This window comes from Pteropus medius, unplaced genomic scaffold, assembly GCF_902729225.1.
Source record: "Pteropus medius unplaced genomic scaffold, Ma_sr-lr_union100, whole genome shotgun sequence".
Taxonomy (NCBI): Eukaryota; Metazoa; Chordata; class Mammalia; order Chiroptera; family Pteropodidae; genus Pteropus; species Pteropus medius.
This window is the reverse complement of record NW_024340849.1, coordinates 30,108,873-30,131,787: the sequence shown is the minus strand read 5'-3', so window position 1 is coordinate 30,131,787 and position 22,915 is coordinate 30,108,873. Positions and strand designations below refer to the sequence as shown.

Genomic DNA, 22,915 nt, shown 5'->3' with positions numbered 1-22,915 from the left:
ATTCAGAATATTTTATTTATTACACCATCAAAGTACCTAGGAACACCTAAATCTCTGGATCTGAGTGGTAGAAAGCATTAAATGTCTGGAGTAGTTTCAAAAGCTGCATTGGCTCATTTTCACCACAAGGGTGCACTAAAATAACAATTTACCAGGTTGGTCATAAAGAGTTAATGAGATTTCTCCAAAAGGTTAATCCTCCTTTCAGGGAATTATGTATTGACTGGGACATTATTGTTTAATATGAAAATTATTAATGATAGGATTTGTGACATTAGTTGATGATAAACTGGTTTGGTTGAGCTCTTATGTCTGATGGTCTCCACTACCAAAGGACAGCTTCTGAGTATAAAGCATTTTATACTATAACTCTGCCCACCTGTGCTAATTCTAACTAAACCTACACGAGAAATAAATCAATTCTGACAGATGGCAGTACATTATTTTGTTTTAAGACTGCCTTTTAATACTCTAATTGACATGTCACTAATTTGTTTTTCCTTCCGAGATGTTTTATATATCTGACATATTAGTCTGAATATTATTTTTAGTTAACGAAAACAGTGGCACTGTTCTAAAACAAAAGTGGATTTAATATTATGTGTGCCATGTCTAACTATAATATCTGCCTTCAATATTTAGAAATCATCTGTGAAACAACTTATTGTATAACATTATCACCAAATTCAATATTAGAGAATGTCTATAAAAACTTTAAATTTGGAATTTTAAGTTTTTTTAATCTCTTAACAGTTGTTTATTAAGCCACTCTAGTTTACAATAATCAAGTGAAATAAAAAAAGTCACCTGCATTAAAAAGGCAGTGTCCTGTATTTGTTTATTTGCTGTATTATTTTGCTTTTTCTTTATATTAGATCAAAGAAGATGGTTTACAGACATAAAATTAATTGGTGTTATGCCTTCAGAATTTGAGGAAAACTGAAATATAGCCCCCTCATTTTATATGTGAGTGAACTGTAGCCTAAGCCAAAAAGAGGTTATATTAATTGTTTGGAACTCTTAGGTTTTAGTTTAGCGTTATTTTTTCACACCACATTGGTTATAAATTTTACTCATTAGTCTCATTATAAGTTGACAAAAATTTTGGAATTTTTATATAACAAACTAGCAAAAATTGATGCAAGTTAAAATATCCTATTGAGAAATAGAGATGCTGAACTAATAGGTACTTTTTTTTTTAATATAAAAGGGATAAAATGATGCTAACTAAATAAGTTTAACTGTTCTAGAACTGATAAAAGTTTTCCTTTTTAATTTTCAGAGTAGGAATGCAGAAATTCTGCATGATATGTTATTTTTCTATAGTATATCCCTGGAAAGAAATGTTCAATTGACATCAAAAGAAATTCTTTAAAGAGAGATCATTTTTAAATTTTTTAAAAAATTTACTTGAAATTAACAGAATTAACCTTTGGGAAAAGCAAATGAATAACTGAAATCCTCACAAACTTCATCTAGCAGGAGAGCTCCTAAACACAGGAACTCTGTCATTCTTTCATGTTTTCTGTCAACCCAGTCATACCTTAGATAAAAGTTACACTGTGGGCTTCCAGGAAGAGTGACATCTACAGGATGCACATAAAAATGTATAACTTATTACTATTCTTATCTCCTGACACAGACGCATGGGGCAGGCAGAGGAAATTATATCCATAATATAATTAAGGCAGTGATAGATCTCTGTTAATTGTTCTCCTTGTCCCTCTACCTGGAACATGCATAGTGAACAGATAAAGAAGGAGAAATAACATTCAAAAGTTTACCATATGTCAAACATGTCATGCATCTTAACTCATTTATTTTACCACATCACGTATGTCATTATCTTCCTCTAAAAAGAAAGAGAAAAAAAAGTAAATAATTTACCAAAAGTGACACAGTTAGGAAGTGCTAAATTTGTAAGTCGAAACTGAGTTTGTCTGGCTTCCAGCCTATTTTCTTCAAGCTATAGCATATGCTCTCCACTCTGAATTAAATAAATGTAATTATTGGCAGCTATGTATGTGAGTAATACATGTAAGTTTACTGTATCACACTACAAGTTGTGAGTGTGTGTGTACATATATATGCAGACTGTTCTCTCTATTGAAAACACTAACTTTTCCCCTTAATTCCTGGATTTCCTCCAGTTACTCTAAATTTATATGTAGCAAGAAAGATCCCTGAAACTTAATCCTTTAGTGGGATCCTAACCTAAGAAAGAACTCTGAAAAGGCAGCTGTGCTTAGCCTGTGATAGAATATAAGTGCTAAAAGACAATGGAGAAGAGTGATACAGTCCCTGGAGGTGGAGTTCAGGAAGAAGTTGAGAAGAGTTAAGGACTAGAACAGCAAACAACATCCCACATTTGTTTTTTTAATGTTGCATCATTAACTTTGAAGTGACTCTCCAAATTGCTAAGTCCCTGCAATCACTTTCCGTACAAAGATATATTTTAAGTTTAAATGTAAGTGATAATTATAATAGTCAAATATATTAAGGAAACAAATTTAATGCATCAATAACAGTTAATATGGAGACAGGGGCAAATGCAGAAAAAGCAGACCTAAAAGACACTAGAATTCAACAATGACTGAAAATAATTATGATAGCCTTCACATATTCCTAAAATGTGTCATTTTATGTGGATTTTTTCAAAGAACGCATGAGTAATCGAACATATACCCTCCAATTTTTATCTAGAGTCAAATTAGTTTGCAATAAAATTTAAGTAGAATGCCTAGATATTTCAAGGAATGATATACTGCAGATAGGTAAAAACAAATAGCATTCAAAAGTTAATCCAATATTAAAGGACCACCATTTCCTGCAGAGTGAAAACATAGAAAGATTTGCAAAAAAGGCAAAGTAAATAAAATGACCACTAAATCTATTGATAATATTATTAAGACAATATGACACGCTTTAATGATTAGTTGTATAAGTATGGTTTCTTGGCCATGTAGGAAAAGGAAGAAAAAGAAGGTCAATAAACATAATCGTGCATGCTCTATGAGTTAATGTGTTAGAAGTAGAAAAAAAATCTTAAATTTAATGGAACCATTATAACTGCAATAGGTACCTAGCTAATTCTACCAATGACATTAGTATTGAGAACTAAACTCTGACCCAACAGTCTAGGGCTCTAATAGCACTAAATCATTCCATTTCAAATTGCACTTAGTTTTATGCCCCATTAATTGAACATTTATATTAATTTTTAACATTAGACTTAAGTTCATTGTGGAGTCAAGTACACAGTTTTGCTGGCATTGCAGTCATTCTTTTTTTTTTTCCCTATGATGAATTATTACTCCATAAAATGGAAATGCTTCCTAATTAGGATTCAATTTAGAGATACCAGAAGGCAAAATGTTAGGCCAGAAATAACCTTCATGATATTTGGAAAAGGTGAGAACACTTAAGATGTGAAAATAAAAAATAAACCTGGGTAGAGAAGGATCTTCAAAAAGAATGTTTTCAAGAGAGAATGGATGATATTTCAGATGTTGCTTATATTTTTGAAGTTGATAATGCAGAAAATGTTCTCATAAAGTTAATGCAAAATGATACATGTTGGAAACATGTTTATCAACTTATTGTGTTTGTCATGCAAAATGACAATGGATCAGATTCTCTACATTTCATTTAAGAAAATACAGGGTGAGAAATTTGGATCTATGTCATTGACTCATGTTTCCACTTTAAAGGTCTCTATTAGTACATTTGAAAGAATAAATCATTTTAAATTGCTTTTGGAACCTAATCGGATTTGGCTGCCACACTACTACTGACAATGAAGCCACTTGTTTTATGTCTGTTTTTCATTTAACACAATTAAATTTATGTATTTCTACCTTACAAAGTCCTATCAAGTTCAGGAAGCTAGTTCATGAAAATGAATCATCATAAGAGTACACAGTTAGTGATATTAGTAGATCAATATACAATTTTTTCCTATTATCACCTAGAGATAAAAACCTGGCTTAAGAGACAGGTGAAATGAGTATGTTCAGTAATATTAGTGTACATAAAAAATATCCTAAAAAAGGTAGGTAATTGTCATTAGTCATGATAAGAATGTCTCCTGAGTTATGTAAGTCAAAAGAAAGTTTATGTGGCAGAATTATGTAAGGAAACTTACAATAGTGCCTGCCCACAAACCATGCAATTTGGAAACAGCCAAGAAACAAAACCATAGAGAAGGAGAGATAAATACAACATGTATTAGGGGTTATTATGCAACTACAAAGATTCAATATGACCCTGGAAATATAGCAAAAAATAGTTATGGAAAAGAAGCTATTTCTTATGCTCAGTAGCTAATTTTCAAACATATGTACCTGTATTTGAAACTTTGAGCATTTCACACATTTTTCTGTATCTGAAAAAAAAATGGATCCAGACTGATATCGTGTATCAATATAGCTGAAAACAGTTAATATAAAGCAGCCAAAAGCAAAGTTCAATAAGATTTCTAAAAAAGGATATTATTCTGACTGCTGATAAAATACTTTTGATGTATACTTTGCTCATATTAAAAAAGAATAATTTACTGTTCAATTTTCCTAGAAAGGATGACATATCTATATTAAGACAACTTCATAAACTTTGTAATTAAATAAAATGCTAGATTAAAGTGTCTAGATCAAACTGTAAGTATAATTAGACACTTTAGAAATATGTAACTCTATTTTGACAATATGTATTTCAATATTTAACAGTTAATTAAATCTGCTTTTCACATAATTTATGATAAAAACATTATATATTCATTTAAAAATGTTCAAGGGCATTAAATCTATGAAAATAACACATATCTTTTAATAATCTATTCTGAAAATTTTTTTAATGTATACCCTTTAGGACAAATGTATTTAATATAAGGAGACATAAAAAAAAGTACATAAAATTTCTTATTCATGTGATTATAAGTATTAAATAGGGAACACCTAAACATATTAATATAATTCAAAGGGAATGGAATGTTAAGACTGTAGTGGTAGCACAAAAGTTCATATATTCCAGTCCATAATTCATATATCATGATACAGTGAATAAATAACACAAATATATCTTCCCATTAGTGGGCATTTGACTGGGACTACCACATTTTATGCATATTTAAAGAAAACAATATGAAAATACTAGAGACAGGTTTAAATTATATTCAATAGACTTGGTGAACAAAGGACAAAAATAGAATCAGTAATAATTAAATTATACTTTAAATGTTGGGTGTGACCATGATATGGTCTAATTTAAGTTGAAGATAAAATATTTATAATTATTTAATACATTTTTAATAAGCATTCATAATACCAAAATTCAAAATTCATGCCTTTTCCTTTTTCTTTTCTTTTTTTAAAAATATTTTTAACTTACTGCTTTGTAAGTTCTCTTTTGTCCAGCATGTTTCCGAATTTGTTCTCCATTTGGCCCTGTTTCCACATGCATCGAGTAGATAATGTCAAAGAAATCTTCAACCACAGCTACCCGTCGTAAGGACAGCTTTTCATCTACCCCTACGCCATCCTGGAAAGAAAACCAAAAAAAAGAACCACAAGGTTAATTTTTTTTAATGTGCATTTATTACAAAGTTAACATATAAACTCAATTAAATGGAAACATTTTCATAAACTGAACCAAATCATCTAGATAGGAAATTTTTTTAGATCATGCATAAATATTGCATCATTTAACCCATTATTTACACAGAGAACTTTAAGAAGTATGAAAAAAGATATTTGGCATAGTTAATCATGCCTACCCATAAATACCGTTTTTAATGTTTTATAATAACTTCTGTACAGCTATTAGAACTTTCTTAAATTAAAATATATTTAAAGCTTAGTAATATTATTACAATAATCTCATTCTAGATATTGATTCATTCATCCAATTAATATTTATTGAGTTGCTGGGTACAGGAAGTTGTTATTAGAGGAATAAAAAATACGGAATCTCTATCTTTAAACATTGTATAATCTAGGAAAGAAAATGTATCCATTATGCTATTAATATTAGTCTAAGGGATAGTATGTGTTAAAGGTTAAAATGTGATTTCTAGAAATTACCTAGTTGTGAACTTTGAATCCTCCACTCAGAAATTGTGTATTTTGTGCAAATGACTTAAACTTACCTAAATTTCAGTTTTCTCAAATTTCAGTTTTCTGAATTATAATACAGATAATAGAGCCCACTTAACAGAACTGTAAGAATTAAATAAAATAGGTAAAAGATGTAACCCAATATTTGGCATATAGTGAACACTCAAAAAATGGTGGCTCTTGTCATTTTGATGATCATGATAAAAATATAAGCAAAATAGGAGTTCCCAGAATAAAGGTATGACCTCGTGCTGAAGTAGCTTCTTGGAAGAAATAGAATTTGACATGGTGGTAGTTCAAGGAGGCAAAAGCCATGGCAATGGGAAGTGTAGCAAAGAGCCAAAAGATCTCATAGATAATAGAAAGGAATAAAAAATAAGTTTGGAATGAGATAAGAATGAAATTTAATCTTACACAGGTACAACATGAATTTCTTGCTTGCAAACGCATATACATCTCCGCCACACCACACACACACACACACACACACACACAGTGTTCTTATTTAGATCCTGAGGCATAACCTGTAGTGACATGACACAGCCATTAATGCTGGCACACAGCACAAGGAGGTGATTAATCTCAGCAAAATTATTATGCAGTCAATGAGTCAAATGGCAAGAGCCTCTTTGAATAATAGTCCTAGCAGACTCAAGTCATTGCAAAACTGAAAAGAAATTGCTCAGTACTACCTTCTGCTATTTTGATTTTGATTTTTTTCTGATTTACAACAGGCCTCAGAAGTAGCAATGCATAAAGCAGCATATTCAAATAACTATATTTGTAAGGAGTTGTATATGAGGCCAAACAGCTAGGCATTTCGCCTTTGTTAAATGTGAAGTGCTCCCTCACAAATTCTCTATGATGCATGTGGAGCCTCACTAGGTTTCGGACCTTTCTCACTCCTCACCTTTATCATCTTCTTTATCGTTCTTCTATACTGGACGCATGAATAAACTCTCTTTGCCCTGTGATGCCGGACCAATATACAGTCAAAGTACAGAGAAGCTGCATTGGGACATGGAAGCGAACAGCCTGGAAAGTTGTTGTAGCTTAGAGGACAATGCTTGGGAAGTATCACCTCAGATTCCCACCCCCACAACCCCAGCCTAGTCCCTACTCTTCAGTGAACATCTACTTTTCCTAGGCTGAAAATCCTAGCAAATCTTTACCCACCAGCAAAACAAAACCATCCACTTTTCTCCTTGTCATAAATTTTTTACTGTTTCCTCTCAGTTCTTTTGCTGGTTAATCAGAAATGTAGTAATTTTGTATAGTTAGTACACTATGAGTGCTTTAGGAATTACGGCCTATTTATTCATTCTTTCAACAAGTATTCCACAAAGACCAAATATTGTTAAGCCCTCTGCTAAGTGTTGAAGTTTCCAAGGTGTACGAGACAGATAATCCAGGTCTTTGCATAGTCTGCAGTCTAGCACAGAAAATTTAGAACAAATCATTGCTAGAGTTGTACATTAATTACCTGTGGTTTCTGTAACAAATTACCACAAAATGGGTGACTTCAAACAAGAGAAATTTATTCTTTCATAATTCTGGAGGCTGGAAGTCCAAAATCAAGGTGTCAGCGGAGCTGCACCCTTTTTGGAAGCTTTAGGGGAGAACCCATTCTTTGTCCCTTCCATCTTCCAGTAGTTGCCAGCATTCTCTGGTTCGCGGCCATATTACATGGCCTTCTCCTATTTGAGATATCTTTCCTATGTGTATCTTGCTCTTATAACAACCCACTTTATATGATGGCATTTAAGGCCCAACCAGATTATCCAGAGGAATCTCATCTCAAATTTTTTAACTTAAGACTCTTTTACCAAACAAAGTAACATTTAAAATTTCCAGGAAATTAGGACTTGAAATATTTGAGTGGCCATTATTTAAACAACTACAGATGGTTATGTATTAGAGTACAGAAGGCACAAGTTGTGAAACAAGAGCATATATAGAAGATGCTGCACAATCATCAGTTAACAGTCAACATTATTTCAAGAAATTATAAGTTCAGTGCTTATCATGACAGTATTGAAGCCATATATATTGAGAAAGGGAAATAATCTATTATCTTTTTGTCACTTGGATCTGCTTACTCACAACTGTGATTCAAGTTCAATTCACATCCACACTCCATTACTAAAACTCGAAAATGCCCAGGGATAGGACCTACCATGAAGATGAGCCAAATGTTCTTTGTAAGAAAATAAGGAGTAATGAGGCCCTTTAGGAACTGGAAAGACATATTCAATAAGCTTTGAGCTTAATAAATTTCACATCCCACAGACACAAAGAAATTCACAAATAGATATTTTATAGTGGAAACATTGAACACCAAAGACAAATAGAAAATCACGATAGCAGCAAGAGATAAATGACTCATTTCGTATAAGGAAACCAAAAGACTAAAAGATTATTTCTCAGAAGAAATAATGGAGGCCAGATGGCAATGGCTTGACACATTCAAAGTACTAAATGTAAAAAATTGTCAAACAAAAATTTATACACAGAAAAACTAGCTTTCAAAATGAAGGTGAATTAAAGACATCTCTAGATAAAACAAAGAATCCAATGCTAGTAGGCATGCTTTAAAATGAATACTAAAGGAAGTTTTCCAGTATGAAAGTGGTAAGTGACATCAGACAGTAGTTCAAATCCACATTAAAATACCGAGAACTGCAGTAAAGGGCAGTAAAGGTAAATAAATAGATAGATAGATAGATAGATAGATAGATAGATAGATAGATAGATAGATAAGCCAAAGACATTAGAATTACTTATTTATTCTTTATTGACTTATTTAAAAGGCAACTGCCTAAACGATATGTTAATACTTGTATTATTAGAATAATAACATAAAGAAATGTAATACACTTGACAATAACTGCACAACAGAGGCAGAAACAGAGCAGTATTGGAGTTTGAAGTAAGAAAATAACACAGGATGACAACAAAGCAGCACAACTAAGAAAACAACAACCAAAAAAAAAACATAAAAGAGCTGGAATAGCTATATTAGTATGACAGAACATAAACTTCAAACAAAAACCACTGGACATCTTCAAGCAAAAGAATAAAACCAGACCATATTTTTATGTCATACATAAAAATTACCTCAAAATGAATTAAAGACTTAAAACTTAAGCCCTGAAATTACAAAACTCTTAGAAAAAAACATAGGTGGTAGGCTCCTTGGCATCTGTCTTAGTGATGTTTTTATGGATTTGACTCCAAAGGAAAGGGCAACAAAAGCAAAAAAAATAAACAAATGGGACTATATCAAATGACGAACTTCTGCACAGCTAGAGAAACCATCAGCAAAACTGAAATGCAACCTACAAAATGGAAGAAGATATTTGCAAATTCATATATCCAATAAGAGGTTACTATGCAAAATATGTAAAGAACTCATGTAACTCAATGACAAATAAAAGAATAATCTGATTAAAAAATGGACAGAGGATCTGAATATACATTTTTTCAAAGAAGATATAGAAATGGCCAAGAGGCACATGAAAAGATGTGCAACATCACTAATCATCAGGAAAATGCAAATTACAACCACAATGAGATAACACCTGTTAGAATGACTATTATCAAAAAGTCAGGAAATAATAAGTGTTTGGCAAGGATGTAGAAAAAAGGGAACTCTCATGTACTATTGGTAGGAATGTAAATTGGTGCAGTCACTATGAAAAAAAGTATAAAGGTTCCTCAAAAAATAAAAATAGAACTATTATATGATCCACAATTGCACTTCTGTGTATTTATCTGAAGGAAACAAAAACACTAATTCAAAAATATATACATATACCCTATGTTCATTGCAGCGTTATTTACAATAGTCAAGATATAGAAACAGTCTAAGCGTCCATCAATGGATGAATGGATAAAGAAGATGTGGTATAAATACATAATGGAACACTACTCAGCCATAAACAAGAATGGAATCTTGCCATTATATATTGCCATTATATAGATACCATATAATTTCACTTATATGTGGCATCTAAAAAAACAAATGAACAAATAAAACAAACAAAACAAATCTTATAGTTACAGAGAACAGATTAGTGGATGCCAGAGGAGAGGGGAGTTGGGAAGCAGGTGAAATAGTGAAGGGGATCAAGAGATACAAACTTCCAGTTATAAAATAAATAAGTCATGGGGATGTAATGTACAACATGGGGACTACTGTCAATAATATTGTATTGAATATTAGCAAGTTTCTAAGAAAGTAAATTTTTAAAAGTTCTCAACACAAGGAAAAAATTGTAAATTTATATGGTGACAGGAAATAGACTAAGTGCAGTGATCACTTGGCAATTTATACAAATATCAAATCATTGTGTTATACATCTTAAACTAATGTAATATGCATGTCAACTGTACTTAACAAAATAAAAATGAAATAAAATAATACATTAGGTGAAGATTTTAGTTTCTGGAGAGAATTCTGTGTTGGAATACCTACGGCTTAGTTGAATGCAAAAACCAGGGTCTAATTTCCAGTTTAAAATGAAAGCCAGGAAGGATACCACAAATGGACCAGGTATTTGGAGAAATTTTTTGGAAGATATAAAGCTGATAAGATTGACTAACTATAGAGTTAATAAAACCATACAATAACATTGGTTTAACATAAGAAAATTGATTAATGCAATATACCATGTTAATAGAATAAAGGACAACAGGTGTACAAAAAGAATTTGAGAAAAGTCAATATACTTTTGGGCCAAAAACTCTTAGTAAACAAGGAATAGAAACAAGTATCCTCAGCCTGATTAAAGGACATCTGTTAAAACCCTACAACTAATATATTATTTAATGATGAAAGATGGAATGTTTCCCCACTAAGAATAGAGGCAAGACAAGAATGTCTACTTTAGCCACTTCTATTAGCAGTACTGAAGGGTCTAGTCAGAGACTAGACAACAAAAGAAAAAACGATTAGGCGACAAAAGAAAAAAAGAAGAAAAGGCACCTAGATTAAGAAGGAGAAAGTAAAAACTATCTCAATTTGCAGGTGACATGTTCTTGAATGTAGAAAATTCTAAGGAATCCACTAAAAGTTAGAACTAATAAATGAATTCTACAAGGTTAAAGATTCAAAATCAATATACAAAAGTCAATTGTATTTCTGTTCATTAGCAATGAATAATGCAAAAATGAATTATGAAAATTAGTTTCATTTACCATGGAATACTACATATAAACTTAGATCTTACATAGTTAAAGCTAACAAAAGAAGTATAAGATTTGTACATTTACAGCTAGAATATGTTGTTATAGGAAATTTAAAATGATCTAAATAACTGGTAAGGCATCCTATATTTATGGATCAAAAAGCTTAATATTATTAAGATAACAATATTCCAAAAAATTATTTACAGGTTCAATGCAATCCCTATTAAAATCCTAGCTTTTTTGCAGAAATCGACAAATTAAAATTCATACATAAATGCATGGTACTGAGAATAACCAAAACAATCTTTTAAAAGAGAGAAATTTGAAAGTCTCACATTCTTGATTTCAAAACTTACTATAAATCTAAATAAAGACAGCATGGCATTGGCATGAGAAGAGATATACAGATCAAATGGATAGAACTGAAAATACTTATTTTCAGTTAATTTCCAATAGGAGTGTCACACACTGCAGTGGGAAAAAATAATCTTTTCAACAAATGGCACTGAGACAACTGGATACCCACCGGTAAATAACTGCAGGATCCCTACTTCACATCGTACATGGAAATTAAATCAAAATAGATCATAGATTTAAACATAAGAGCTAAAATTTTAAATTCTTACAAAGAATATAAGAGTAAATGTTTTTAACCTTTGGTAAGGCAAGATCTTCTTAATTATAATACCAAAAGCATAAGCAACAAAAAAAAATTTTAAATTTGAACCCATCAAATTTAAAAATTTTTTATGCTACAAATGATACCATCCAAAAAAAAAAAAAGTGAACTAATAATGCACAAAAATGGGAAAAAAATATGTGAACATTATATATCTAATAAGGGACTTTCATCTACAATACATTAATACATTTACAACTCAATAATAGTAAGACAAATAACCCAATTTAAAAATTGGTAAAGAATTTGAATAGATATCTCTCTAGGGAAGATATTCAAGTGGCAAAAACACAAGAAAAAATGCTCAACATCATTAGTAATATCTCATTCACAAATATCTCATTCACAAAATAAATATTGGTGAGAATTTGGAGAAATTAGAACCCTCATTCATTGCTGATGGGAATACAAAATAATAGTTTCTTTGGAAACAGCTTGACAAGAAGTTGAAAATTAAACATAAACTTACTAGATGCAAGCCCATACCCATCTATTTATTCAAGAGAAATGAAATCATGTACTCACAAAAAATATACTGTACGAAATATAATAGCATAGTCATAATAATCAAAAAAGGTATAAATAATTTGAATGATCCTGAACTGATGAACATATAAACAAATATAATATAAACATACAAAGGAATATTATTCATCCATAAAAAGGGATAAAGTGTTGATTCATGCTATACCATGGCTAAGTAAGAGAAGACATTTTGCTAAGTAAAAGACGTGCTAAGTAAAAGCCAGACACAAGAAAACCCGTATATTGTATGGTTTCTTTCATATGAAATATCCAGAAGAGGAAAATTTATATAAATGTAAAGTAAATTATTGGCTGCTTAGGACTGCAAGGAGGGGAGAATGGAAATTGACTGTTAACAAGTACAAGTATTTATTAGAAGAGATAAAATGCTCTAAAATTAGATGAGAATGATAGTTTTATATTCTGTGGATATGCTAGAAACATTGAATTGTACACTTTATATCTCAGCAAAGCTGTCAAAATATGTGGTTTCCAATAGGTTTGTATTTTGAGTACAAATATGCAAGAACCAAGAACAAAAAGAGGAGCTTATACAATACAAATTCAAACAGTCCAAAAACCCAGTGGAACTTACAATGGAAATGAAGCAGTTCAATCACCAAGGTTTACTGTGATGTGCTAGTTAATGTTTAATAACTGTCTCACAAAAATATATATAAATGTATATGATTATCATCAATTTCAATTATATAAAGAATGTGTAGCATACAGTTCATAAATAACAATAAAATATATTTATTGTAAATTCCATATAGAGAAATTCCAAATAGAGAACTAATTCTCACAGAATATTTTCATTTGCTGAACTCATATCTAGCCAGCCTATGGTTTCAATTGAACTATGATATATCAAGTGGAATTTCATTGCAAACTCTTTTCTCAGTAAGATTTGTAATTTAATATGATATGTGATCTACTATTTCACAATTGTATAAATTTTACTTATTAAACTGAAACTTCTTTCAGCTTCAGCACAAAGACAAAAAACAAAACAATAAATCCGGCCCTGATTTATGGCATTTACTAATTTCTGTGGTGTACATACTTTCATCATATTTCAAGCTACCAATATGAAGTTACAGATCCCAGAGTTGGGAAGAGATGCACAATAGTGTACTGTTATGTAGTATTTTCAGTATACTGATATTATAGACCAAAATAACCACAATAAGAATATAGATAATAGTATATTGTAGTAAAATAATTAGGCAGTGGTAAGTTGTGACTATTTACCATCTTTTAATATAAATTCCTTAATAAGTCTATATCATTTAATTTTAATAATAGTTGTGTTTCACAAATGGTTTATAAAATTCTTAAAATTTAACTATTAGTGCTCATTAGCTAGTACAAGCTAGCTTAAGGATACCATTGTTTTTATGTCATTCAAGGTAAGCGAAAGCCATTTTTAATTAATTAAATGAATATCTCATAGTATATTCCTGTGGTTAACTGTTCACATAGAAAGCCTCTGATAACAGAAACTCGAAAAACTAACAAATCTAATATGCCACTTCGCCATATTCTAAAAAGTATAATTACTATATTATAAATAAATACTTTATATTAAAGTTAATGGGATAGTAAAACAAATAAAATTTGTAAATTAAGTCTGCGATGGCAAGTCTGTGCTCAAAAATAATGGATTTATTTAATGCCCTTTCCTCAACACACTAAAATGATATTGAAGAAAAACAATGGTTAAGCTCAAAAATCAATCACCCTCACTTAACTTTCTGCTAGCTTACTAATTACCAATTGATGAGATGTACATATACACATAAAAATTTAAGGCAATCATACAAAATTGATAAATGATAGAAATCAAGCTTAGAGATACTAACATTATTATAATGAAATTAAAATCAGTTCTGCATGTCTCTTTTTGACCTTACAGAATCTATTTAGAAGATACCATTCCTGAGTTTTAAATTAAACTTTTTTTGAAATTCCTCATTTCCAACTGTATCATGAAGTAAGACAAAAATAATTGATGAAGAAAGAGGCATTATGGGCTAAATCTCTCTCCTACAATCCTTCCTAACTCCCATTCTCCACAGGAGACTGTATCTTCTTGGGAGGTAATATGATAAGATATGGATAGCCATTGACACTAGTATGTAATTCAAACATATTTAGATGAAAGCAGGATACTTTTCCACTCAATTAAAAATGATATTTCTGGTCAAATTTTTCATATATCAAATATGACATCTACTGAAATAAGTTTTATTTAAATTGTAATAGAGAACTCAAATTAAGGCCAATATAGCACATTTATTATCTAGTAACCAATGAATGAAAACAGTTATCACTTTTCTTTCCTTAGTCCAGCAGTTATCACAGATATTCTAGTGGGCAAAATCATGATCATAAACTAACTGATGTGATAGATAGCAATTTTAATAAAATATTCAGAAGTAAAAGCAATATGAAGGGCTGCCAATTCATAAACAACATAATAAAGAAAAAACAGATTGTGAAATAAATATAAATTCACAACATTCGACTTGGGTCCTAAACCCAGGAATTTACAGAGATCTTCTATAAATAATCTAATCTAATTTTCACCAATGCCTTTGAGGCCCTGCCTAACTAAACTGAAAATGTACCTTTGCTCTTACCCTATTCAGCTGACTCTATATGCTCACCTTCCATTGGAAGATCAGCGGTCCTATGCTGAGTTACAGTGATGAGGGAAGAAAAATAGGAGGATTCAGTCTATGAAGACAGAAATATATCTAAAACATAACTTACTGTAAATACATAAAGACACTCAGATGCCTTGAAATAAAGTTCTGCAAGAGAGATGCAATCAGGAAGCCCAGAAGTGGAGCAATATGAGGAGATGTAGCTATTGGTGAGGTTTAAGAAATTACCTTTACTACGTGCAAAATATTGTGATAGATCACTTTGGCTGATTTAAAAAAGAAATCTTAAGTTTCCCTTCTTGAAAGAGTTTACAGTCTACCACTAGCAGTTTTGATGGCTATGCCAAAAGAGACTGTAATAAGTAAAGTATGATACAGCCAACGTGCTCCAATGCTGCTTCTCAACCCTGGCTATGCATTGGAATCTCTTGGTGAACTTTAAAAAATAGTCTGAGGCCTACGTTCCTCCCCAAGAAAATGTGATTTAATAGGTCAGGGGTGCACCTAGGCATGGGTTTTTAAAAATATTTCCCTCAATGATTCTAATATGCAGCCAAGGTTGAAAAATTAGAGTTTAGGAGTAAGCTATAGATGAGAATGGAATTCAATGCTGGGTAGACACAATGCGGTTGTGGCTATCAGATGTGGCAGAAATATATTATTTTATATGCAGTGAAAACTATTCCAGAGTTTTTTAACATAAGAATTCCAAAGTCAAACCAGTGCCTTAAACAACCACTAGCACAGTGAGATGTAGAGTACATCCAGATGAAACAAGGGAGGCAGTGACCAGAGGGGAAAGGGAGGGACAGTTGAGAGAAATTTGGGAAGGAAAATTCAGCCGTTGTTGATGACTGTTTAAATGTGAGGGCAAGATGAAGAAATCAATGAGTGAATTTAAAAGGAGGAAGAGAAGTGAATGAGACCCCTGCTCTCCAAAAAAATTAATGGAAAAGTAAGGAGTAAATTGAAACAGAGAAGTTGTTGGATGGAGTAGAAGCTGTGGGGCTGAGGAAAGAGGAAATGGGCAGCGGCAACAGCTGCTGTGCATTAAGGCTGCACTGTGCTCAGGCAGTACCTGAGAAGCACATGTGGTCCTCTACTCTCTCAGCCACTCTTTGGGATCAGACACTGTCACTATTCCCAGTTTGCATACAAGAAGATGGGCACAAAGAATATAAATAATTTTCTCAAATCACTAGATTGTGCTAAGACACAAACCCAGGGCTGCGGAGCTCAAGCAGTTACCTCTAGAAAGATGAAAGAGACATGAAAATGTATACTTCCACTCTTACTCAAGCAAATGTGCTAATTTTCAAAGTGGCCATCTGCTGCCCTAAACTCTCCTGTCAGCCTCAGGGGTAAACCCTGCCATTTGGCCTTCAGGGCTTTAGTTCACTCATATATTTAAAAACAAACAGTGACAAAACATCTGGCAAATAATTTGTAAGAAACCTCGATCTAAAAAAAAGAAATCTCCAATTTTATGTATTGATTATTGAAGAAATTCAACTTAATCATATGTAAAATAGTAGGTTTATAAACCAAATTATGAACTTTTCATCTGCAGCATTCCTTAACATCTAAAGTGTTTCAATTACTATGTTTAAAAGGGAAAACAAGAAGATAACCTGTAGAATTTTAAACAAACATTATTTCTGGGAAAAGAAAAAATAATACAAAGTAAAAGTCGCATAAAGACAAAAATGAAGTATTTCTACCTAAAATACTTCAACCTAAATAATAAGTTTTTGAGAGACAAACCTATACAAGATGTATTAATTTTGTACCAGCAAAGCATTTGCAGAAATAGAGAAAATTTAATTCCACTTCTTTCCAAAATTGATGATTTACCCAAGAAAATCACTGAATTCCAAATTTATGTGTCTTCAATGAGAAGATAATTATAATTATTTATGGAAAAATATTCAGTCTCTCTTCAGCACAAACAAAGTCCAAGTTACTAGGAGGCCAATTCCTTCCAGCACAAGAAAGTCAAAAAAACACTGCTTTGCCATATGTTCAGATGCTGGCAAAATGGGCTTTACTTGTCAGATACTGCCTTACAGAAGCAACTTTTCACCACTTCCCTGACACATGCTGTTGCTGCCCCTGAAGTACTAATGACATTTGATTTTGAGGTACTGATTAACCGCGTATTATTTAGGCTGCATGCTCTTCTGCTTTTTCATCGTCTCTCTGCAGCAATATCTGTTAACAGTTTATATAGTAACCAAGAAAAAGGTAAAAGTTAAATTTCTCTCCTTGAAAACTGATTTATTTTATGTAAATTTAGGATTCATCTGAAAATTTACTTTGAGCTATCTCTCTTGGTTATTATTGTGGATAATTCCGTTTTGGGCTGTGATTGAGCGGTACAACTGCATCTTCTTACATTTTCCCTTAACTGACAGACATAATCATTACCTGAAAGACAGGTAAAGCCTCTTTTATACCTTTAGTACTAAGAACCAGAGCAAGGCAAATAAAAATGAATATTAGAGGCGCTAATATTCATTGAAAACTTAGTAACAAAATTAATAGGTCAAAAGACATATGGTGTCCATGGCCAATGGCCTATATAATGCATAAATATATTTGGAAGAAGATACTAACAAGAAAGAAAATAATTTAAAGCCTTTACAATTAAGAGGCCAATCTTGTGAGTCATAATTTCAGAAAAAAGAAATGATGTAATTTTAAGAAAACTCTGAGAGTAGTAACTGAGTTACAAATTTTTGACCTATTATAAGGCAAGGAATCAAAGCCTAGGAAGAAAGGTTCTTTCCTTCTAAATTGATCAGAAGAGCTACAATAGAGTTTCCCTGGGAAGTAAACACGAACATTAACTAATGAGATGTAGGGTGAGATCTTTGTCGAAACTTTATCACACTTCCTCAAGGATCCAAATGCAGTCTATGCCCTGTGTTATTGCTATTGCTATTATCATTATTTTATTATGATTAATGTTATTGTCACATAGATTTGCAATCTAAAATTCTGAGTCATTCTCTTATAGAGTGATCAAATAATTCTACCTCTGGATTGGCTCTCCAGTTCACTCACTTCCCCTTTTCTACTGGGCTTCTGATTTACTCACCCAGGAAATGACTTTTAGAGCTTAGACCAGGAATCACAAATAGGTTTCATTTCATGTGCCAAATTTATTTTTAATAATGGGTATCTAGTATGTAATGCCCTGTTTTGACTTGGTGAGGACCAGTACTTTTATGGGTTAGCATTGTCTACTATGGCTTCAAAAATATGAGGTGACACATGGATTGAGTTTCTGCCAACCCTGGCTTAGACTATGGAAGCAGCATTCTCTTTATTACTTTTCTATCAATTTTTCTTCGTTCCAGTTTGTCCTCAAATATCAAAAATGTTCTTTAAAAATTTATAACTACATCAACTTATGATTTATTTTCTACTAGGCTTTAATATATATAAGATAAAACTCAAACTCCTTAATCTATTCTACATTGAAATCTTCTTAATATGGTTCCAATTTATTTACCATGATCCACCTTATCTCTTGCCATTCTAACACGTTCTAATCACAACGAACTTCTCAATTTTCCCCAAAAATTCCATAAAACTTATAACTCATGGTTTTCTCACTAGAATCTAAACTTTCTGCAGGCAAAGGGTACATTTGTCTTTTTCACTGCTCTATCACAAGGACCTAGAATTGTACTAAGCAGAGAATAAGTAGACTATAATTTTTGAGCAGATAAATGAATAAATTAAGGAACTAATAAATTAATATTCTCTGCTTTCTCCCTAGAACGTCTTTCTTCAAACGGCAAATTCCTGTTTACTCTTCAAAACCCATCTCACATGTACAGTCTTCTATAAAGCTTTCCCTGACTCCTTAAAATTAAGTTACTCACTTATTTCCCTGTGCTTCTACCTTCCTTTAACCATTCCTGTTTTTACCATTAAATATGCTATTTTTTAAATTTTTTATAATTTTTGTATAGTGAAATGCTCAGATCTTGAGTATACTGTTCATTCAGTTTAAGTAAACGTATCAAATAGCAAATATTTCCATCATCTAAGATAACTTTTGTACTTCTTCTGAGCAATGACTAATGATTTCAATCACTGGAGGTTAGTATTTGACTATTCCAAATGTTTATATAGTGGAATTATATAGTAGGTACTTGTGTACTTGCTTGTGTTTCACTTCTTTCATTTAGCATAATAATTTAGAAATTTGTTCATGTGTTTGTATTCATCAGTATGCCATTCTTTTTATTTCTGAATAATATTCCATTGCATGGCCAAGTCACAATCTGTCCATTTTCCAGTTGATGAACATTTTGGTTGATTCTAGTTTGGGACTATTGTGAAAAAAGATCCTTACTCTGCACAATGAGCTCATCAAGAGAAGATGCTTAGTGATAATTATTTTGAAATTGTAATACGTAGAGTAGTCCTTGGTATATAGCACTTGATCAGTACACATCCAATTAGAGTACAATTTGTATCTTTATAACCTGGACAATATGTAGAATCTCTTTGCCAAACAGTTGGCTCATGCTTGTAGGTATTGGGAAGTGATACCACATTTTGCCTCTGTGAAACAAACTACCATATTCCACCATTTACTTCTAAGTTTCCTTGGGCAATCCCCTTACATCTCTGTGGGCCTTGGTTTTCTCATTTGAAATATGAAGATAATTATAGCACTTATCTTGGGTTCTTGGGTTTAATTATATCATTTTGGCTCAGTTTGAAGATAACTTGAACTTTGCATGGAATTTAGTAAGGACTCAATAAAAGTTAGTTGTTACTTTACTATAGATGTGTGTCCCTCAAACATCTAACTAAAGCTTTTATGTAAAGAGATATAGTTTTGGGGACAGTTTCCTAAAACATGTGGGAAAAAGTAAAAGGCGCCCAGAAGAGCCAATACAATATTAAAGAAGAACAAAGTCAGAGGACTGACACTATCCAACTTCAAGACTTATTGTAAAGCTAATGTAGTCAAGACAGTGTCAGACTGGTGAAAGAATATACACAGATCAATGAAACAGAATGTAAAGTGCAGAAAAAGACCCAAAGAGTTCCTTTGTCTTTAACAAAGGAACAAAGGCAATATGATGAATAAAAGGTAATCTTTTCAACAAATGGTGTTGGAGTAATGACATCCTTATGCACAAAAGAGAGAGAGAGAGAGAGAGAGAGAGAGAGAGAGAGCGAGTGTGCGCATCTAGACATAGATCTTATATTCTTCACAAAAATTTACTCAAAATAGATCGTACCTAAATGTAAAACTCAAAATTGTATAAACTCCTAAAAGGTAATATAGGAAAAAATCTAGATGACATTAGGCATGGCAATAATTTCTTGTCCAACACCAAAGGTGTTGAAAGAATGAAAGAAATAATTGATAAGGTGATCTTCATGAAAATTAAAATTTTCTGCTCTGTGAAAGACACTGTCAAGAGATCGAGAAGACAAGTCACAGATGGAGAGAAAATATTTGTGCAAGACATTATCTGATAAAAGATAGTTATCTAAAATATACAAAGAACTCTTAAAATCCAACCAAAAAAAATAATTAAAAAATAAGAATAAGATCTGAACAGCTACCTCACTGAAGAATATGTATAGATGAAAGCAAGCAAATAAAAAATGTTCCACATATATGTCATCAGGAAAATAAAAATTAAAAAAAAAAAAAAAAAGATACCACTACACACTTATTAGAATGGCGGAAATCCAGAATACTGACAACAGCAAACTCTGGCAGGAGTGTGGAGCAACTGTCATTCATTGATGGTGAGAATACAAAATGGCACAGTCCTTTGGAAGACAGTTTGGCAGTTTCTTACAAAACTAAATAAATTCTTACCATGTGATGTAGCAATTGTGCTTTTGGTATTTATCCAAAGGATTTGAAAACTTAGGTCCACACAAAAACTTGTACATGGATGTTTAGAACAGCTTTATTCATAATTGCCAAAACTTGGAAGCAACCAAGATGTCCTTTAATAGGTGAATGGATAATAAATTGTGGTACACACAGTGCTAAATGAATGAGCTATCAAGCCATGAAAAGACATAGAGGAACTTTAAATGCATATTACTAACTAAATAAGCCAACCTGAAAAGGCCACATACTATATGATTACAACATTCTGGAAAAGAAAAAACTATGGAGACAGTAAAGGAATCAGTGGTTGCCAAGAGTTAGGGGAGAGGAAGGGATAAATAGACGAAGCATAAATGATTTTTAGGGCAGCTAAACTATTCTTTAAAATATTGTGGTGGTGGATAAAAGTGTTGACCCTGAGAAAGAAGAGACCTACTAAAAAGGATTCCTGGTGGCTAACTGGGTTCAAACTCATAGACCCGAGAAAACATTGCTAAACAGGGGCCTCTCACACAAGCTGTGATTCAGGAAGAAAACTGCACTAAACTGCCTGCCACCTGCACTGAACTGCCTGCCTCCTACACTGAACTCCTGCCTGCACTGTGTTCTTGCCACCTGAACCAGTCCTTATAATGGACTTCCCAGAATCATATTTTAACCAATAGAACTGAGACTTTCTCTATCCAATCAGATCCACACAGCAATATCATTATTAGCATCTCCACTGACAAATCAAAGCAGCATTTCGACCAATCAGATGATTTTTTGGACCAATCAAACTGTGGCAATCCGGAGTCCTCATTTGTATGAAGACATACCAATCAGGGATCAGAGGTGGGGACTTCTCTCTACATATATCAGCTCCCTTCTAGCTAGGGGAACTCACTTTTCCTTTCCACAAAAGACTGAAGACTGTGTTTCCCCAGCTGGAGCTGAAATACCAAAGATGTTTCACTGAGCTGTCTAGCTGGAGAGGGGCCTTGCCCCAGGGCCGCCTCTCAGCCCCGCTGTTTCATAATTGAGCTCTAACACCATTGAGCTGCTCCACAGCTGTGCTGTATCACAACTGAACTGTTTGTACTGAATAAAGTTTCTTTTTTCATTGTACCCCAAATTAGGGATTCCTGTTGGGGTTGAACTGGCACCAATGACCATAGGTTGACACATGTCAATATACATTTATCAAAAGTTATTAATGTTATTCAAAAGGACCAAAAACCATCTCAAGGCATTTTTGTAAAGTAATCTTGGTCAATTTAAAAAAAAAAAATCAATAGAAAATTTACAGAAAATTAAAACATAACAAAATTTATTAGATTTCTTAATTGCATGTATTTCTAAAAATATTTCTTCATATTTTTAGACCAATTCAAATTGAAAATAAAAATCTGCCAAGGATATAAAACATTCATTTCTACTAATATTCTTTAAAAAAGAAAATTTCCACCAGAAAATAATTAGAAATGATTAATAGCAAGCAAAGTTTAAAATGCAGAGCTCTCAAAGTAAGGCAAATTTTTAGGGTCATATGAGTAATGGGCCATAAGACTTGTAACAGAAACTTCCACATAACAAGACCCTCATTAAAAAGGTAAATACATGAGTGAAAGGATGGAACAGAAAACAAATCTGCCCATTTGTAAATAGAAATGACAAGGTGACTTGTCTTACTTTCATTTGTCTCTTGGTTGGGAAAAAAAAAGTTTCACCTTTTGGAGAAATAATGTTAGAAAACTGATAGGGCTGTTACTCCTCAGATTTAAAATATGTGATACATACAATGATAGATTTTGTTTCCAAAAGTTCACTCTTGAATACAACATAGTAATTTCAGATAACCACAGAATGATCATAT

The 22,915-nt window shown here is 32.2% G+C and overlaps 1 protein-coding gene across 24 annotated transcripts in view; it reads right to left on the bottom strand.

Moving 5' to 3' along the window:
• Positions 1 to 22,915, bottom strand: part of NOL4 (nucleolar protein 4) — a 438,717-nt gene that overhangs the window by 190,983 nt on the left and 224,819 nt on the right. For 20 of the 24 annotated variants that reach the window (XM_039843577.1, XM_039843555.1, XM_039843540.1 and 17 more), the window contains one exon: positions 5,386 to 5,535. In XM_039843577.1, coding sequence (XP_039699511.1) covers positions 5,386 to 5,535 — 150 coding nt within the window. Of the gene's footprint in view, positions 1 to 1,784; positions 1,850 to 4,343; positions 4,407 to 5,385; positions 5,536 to 22,915 lie in introns of those variants that run through there. The other 4 variants (XM_039843675.1, XM_039843696.1, XM_039843687.1 and 1 more) reach the window with 4 other exon arrangements.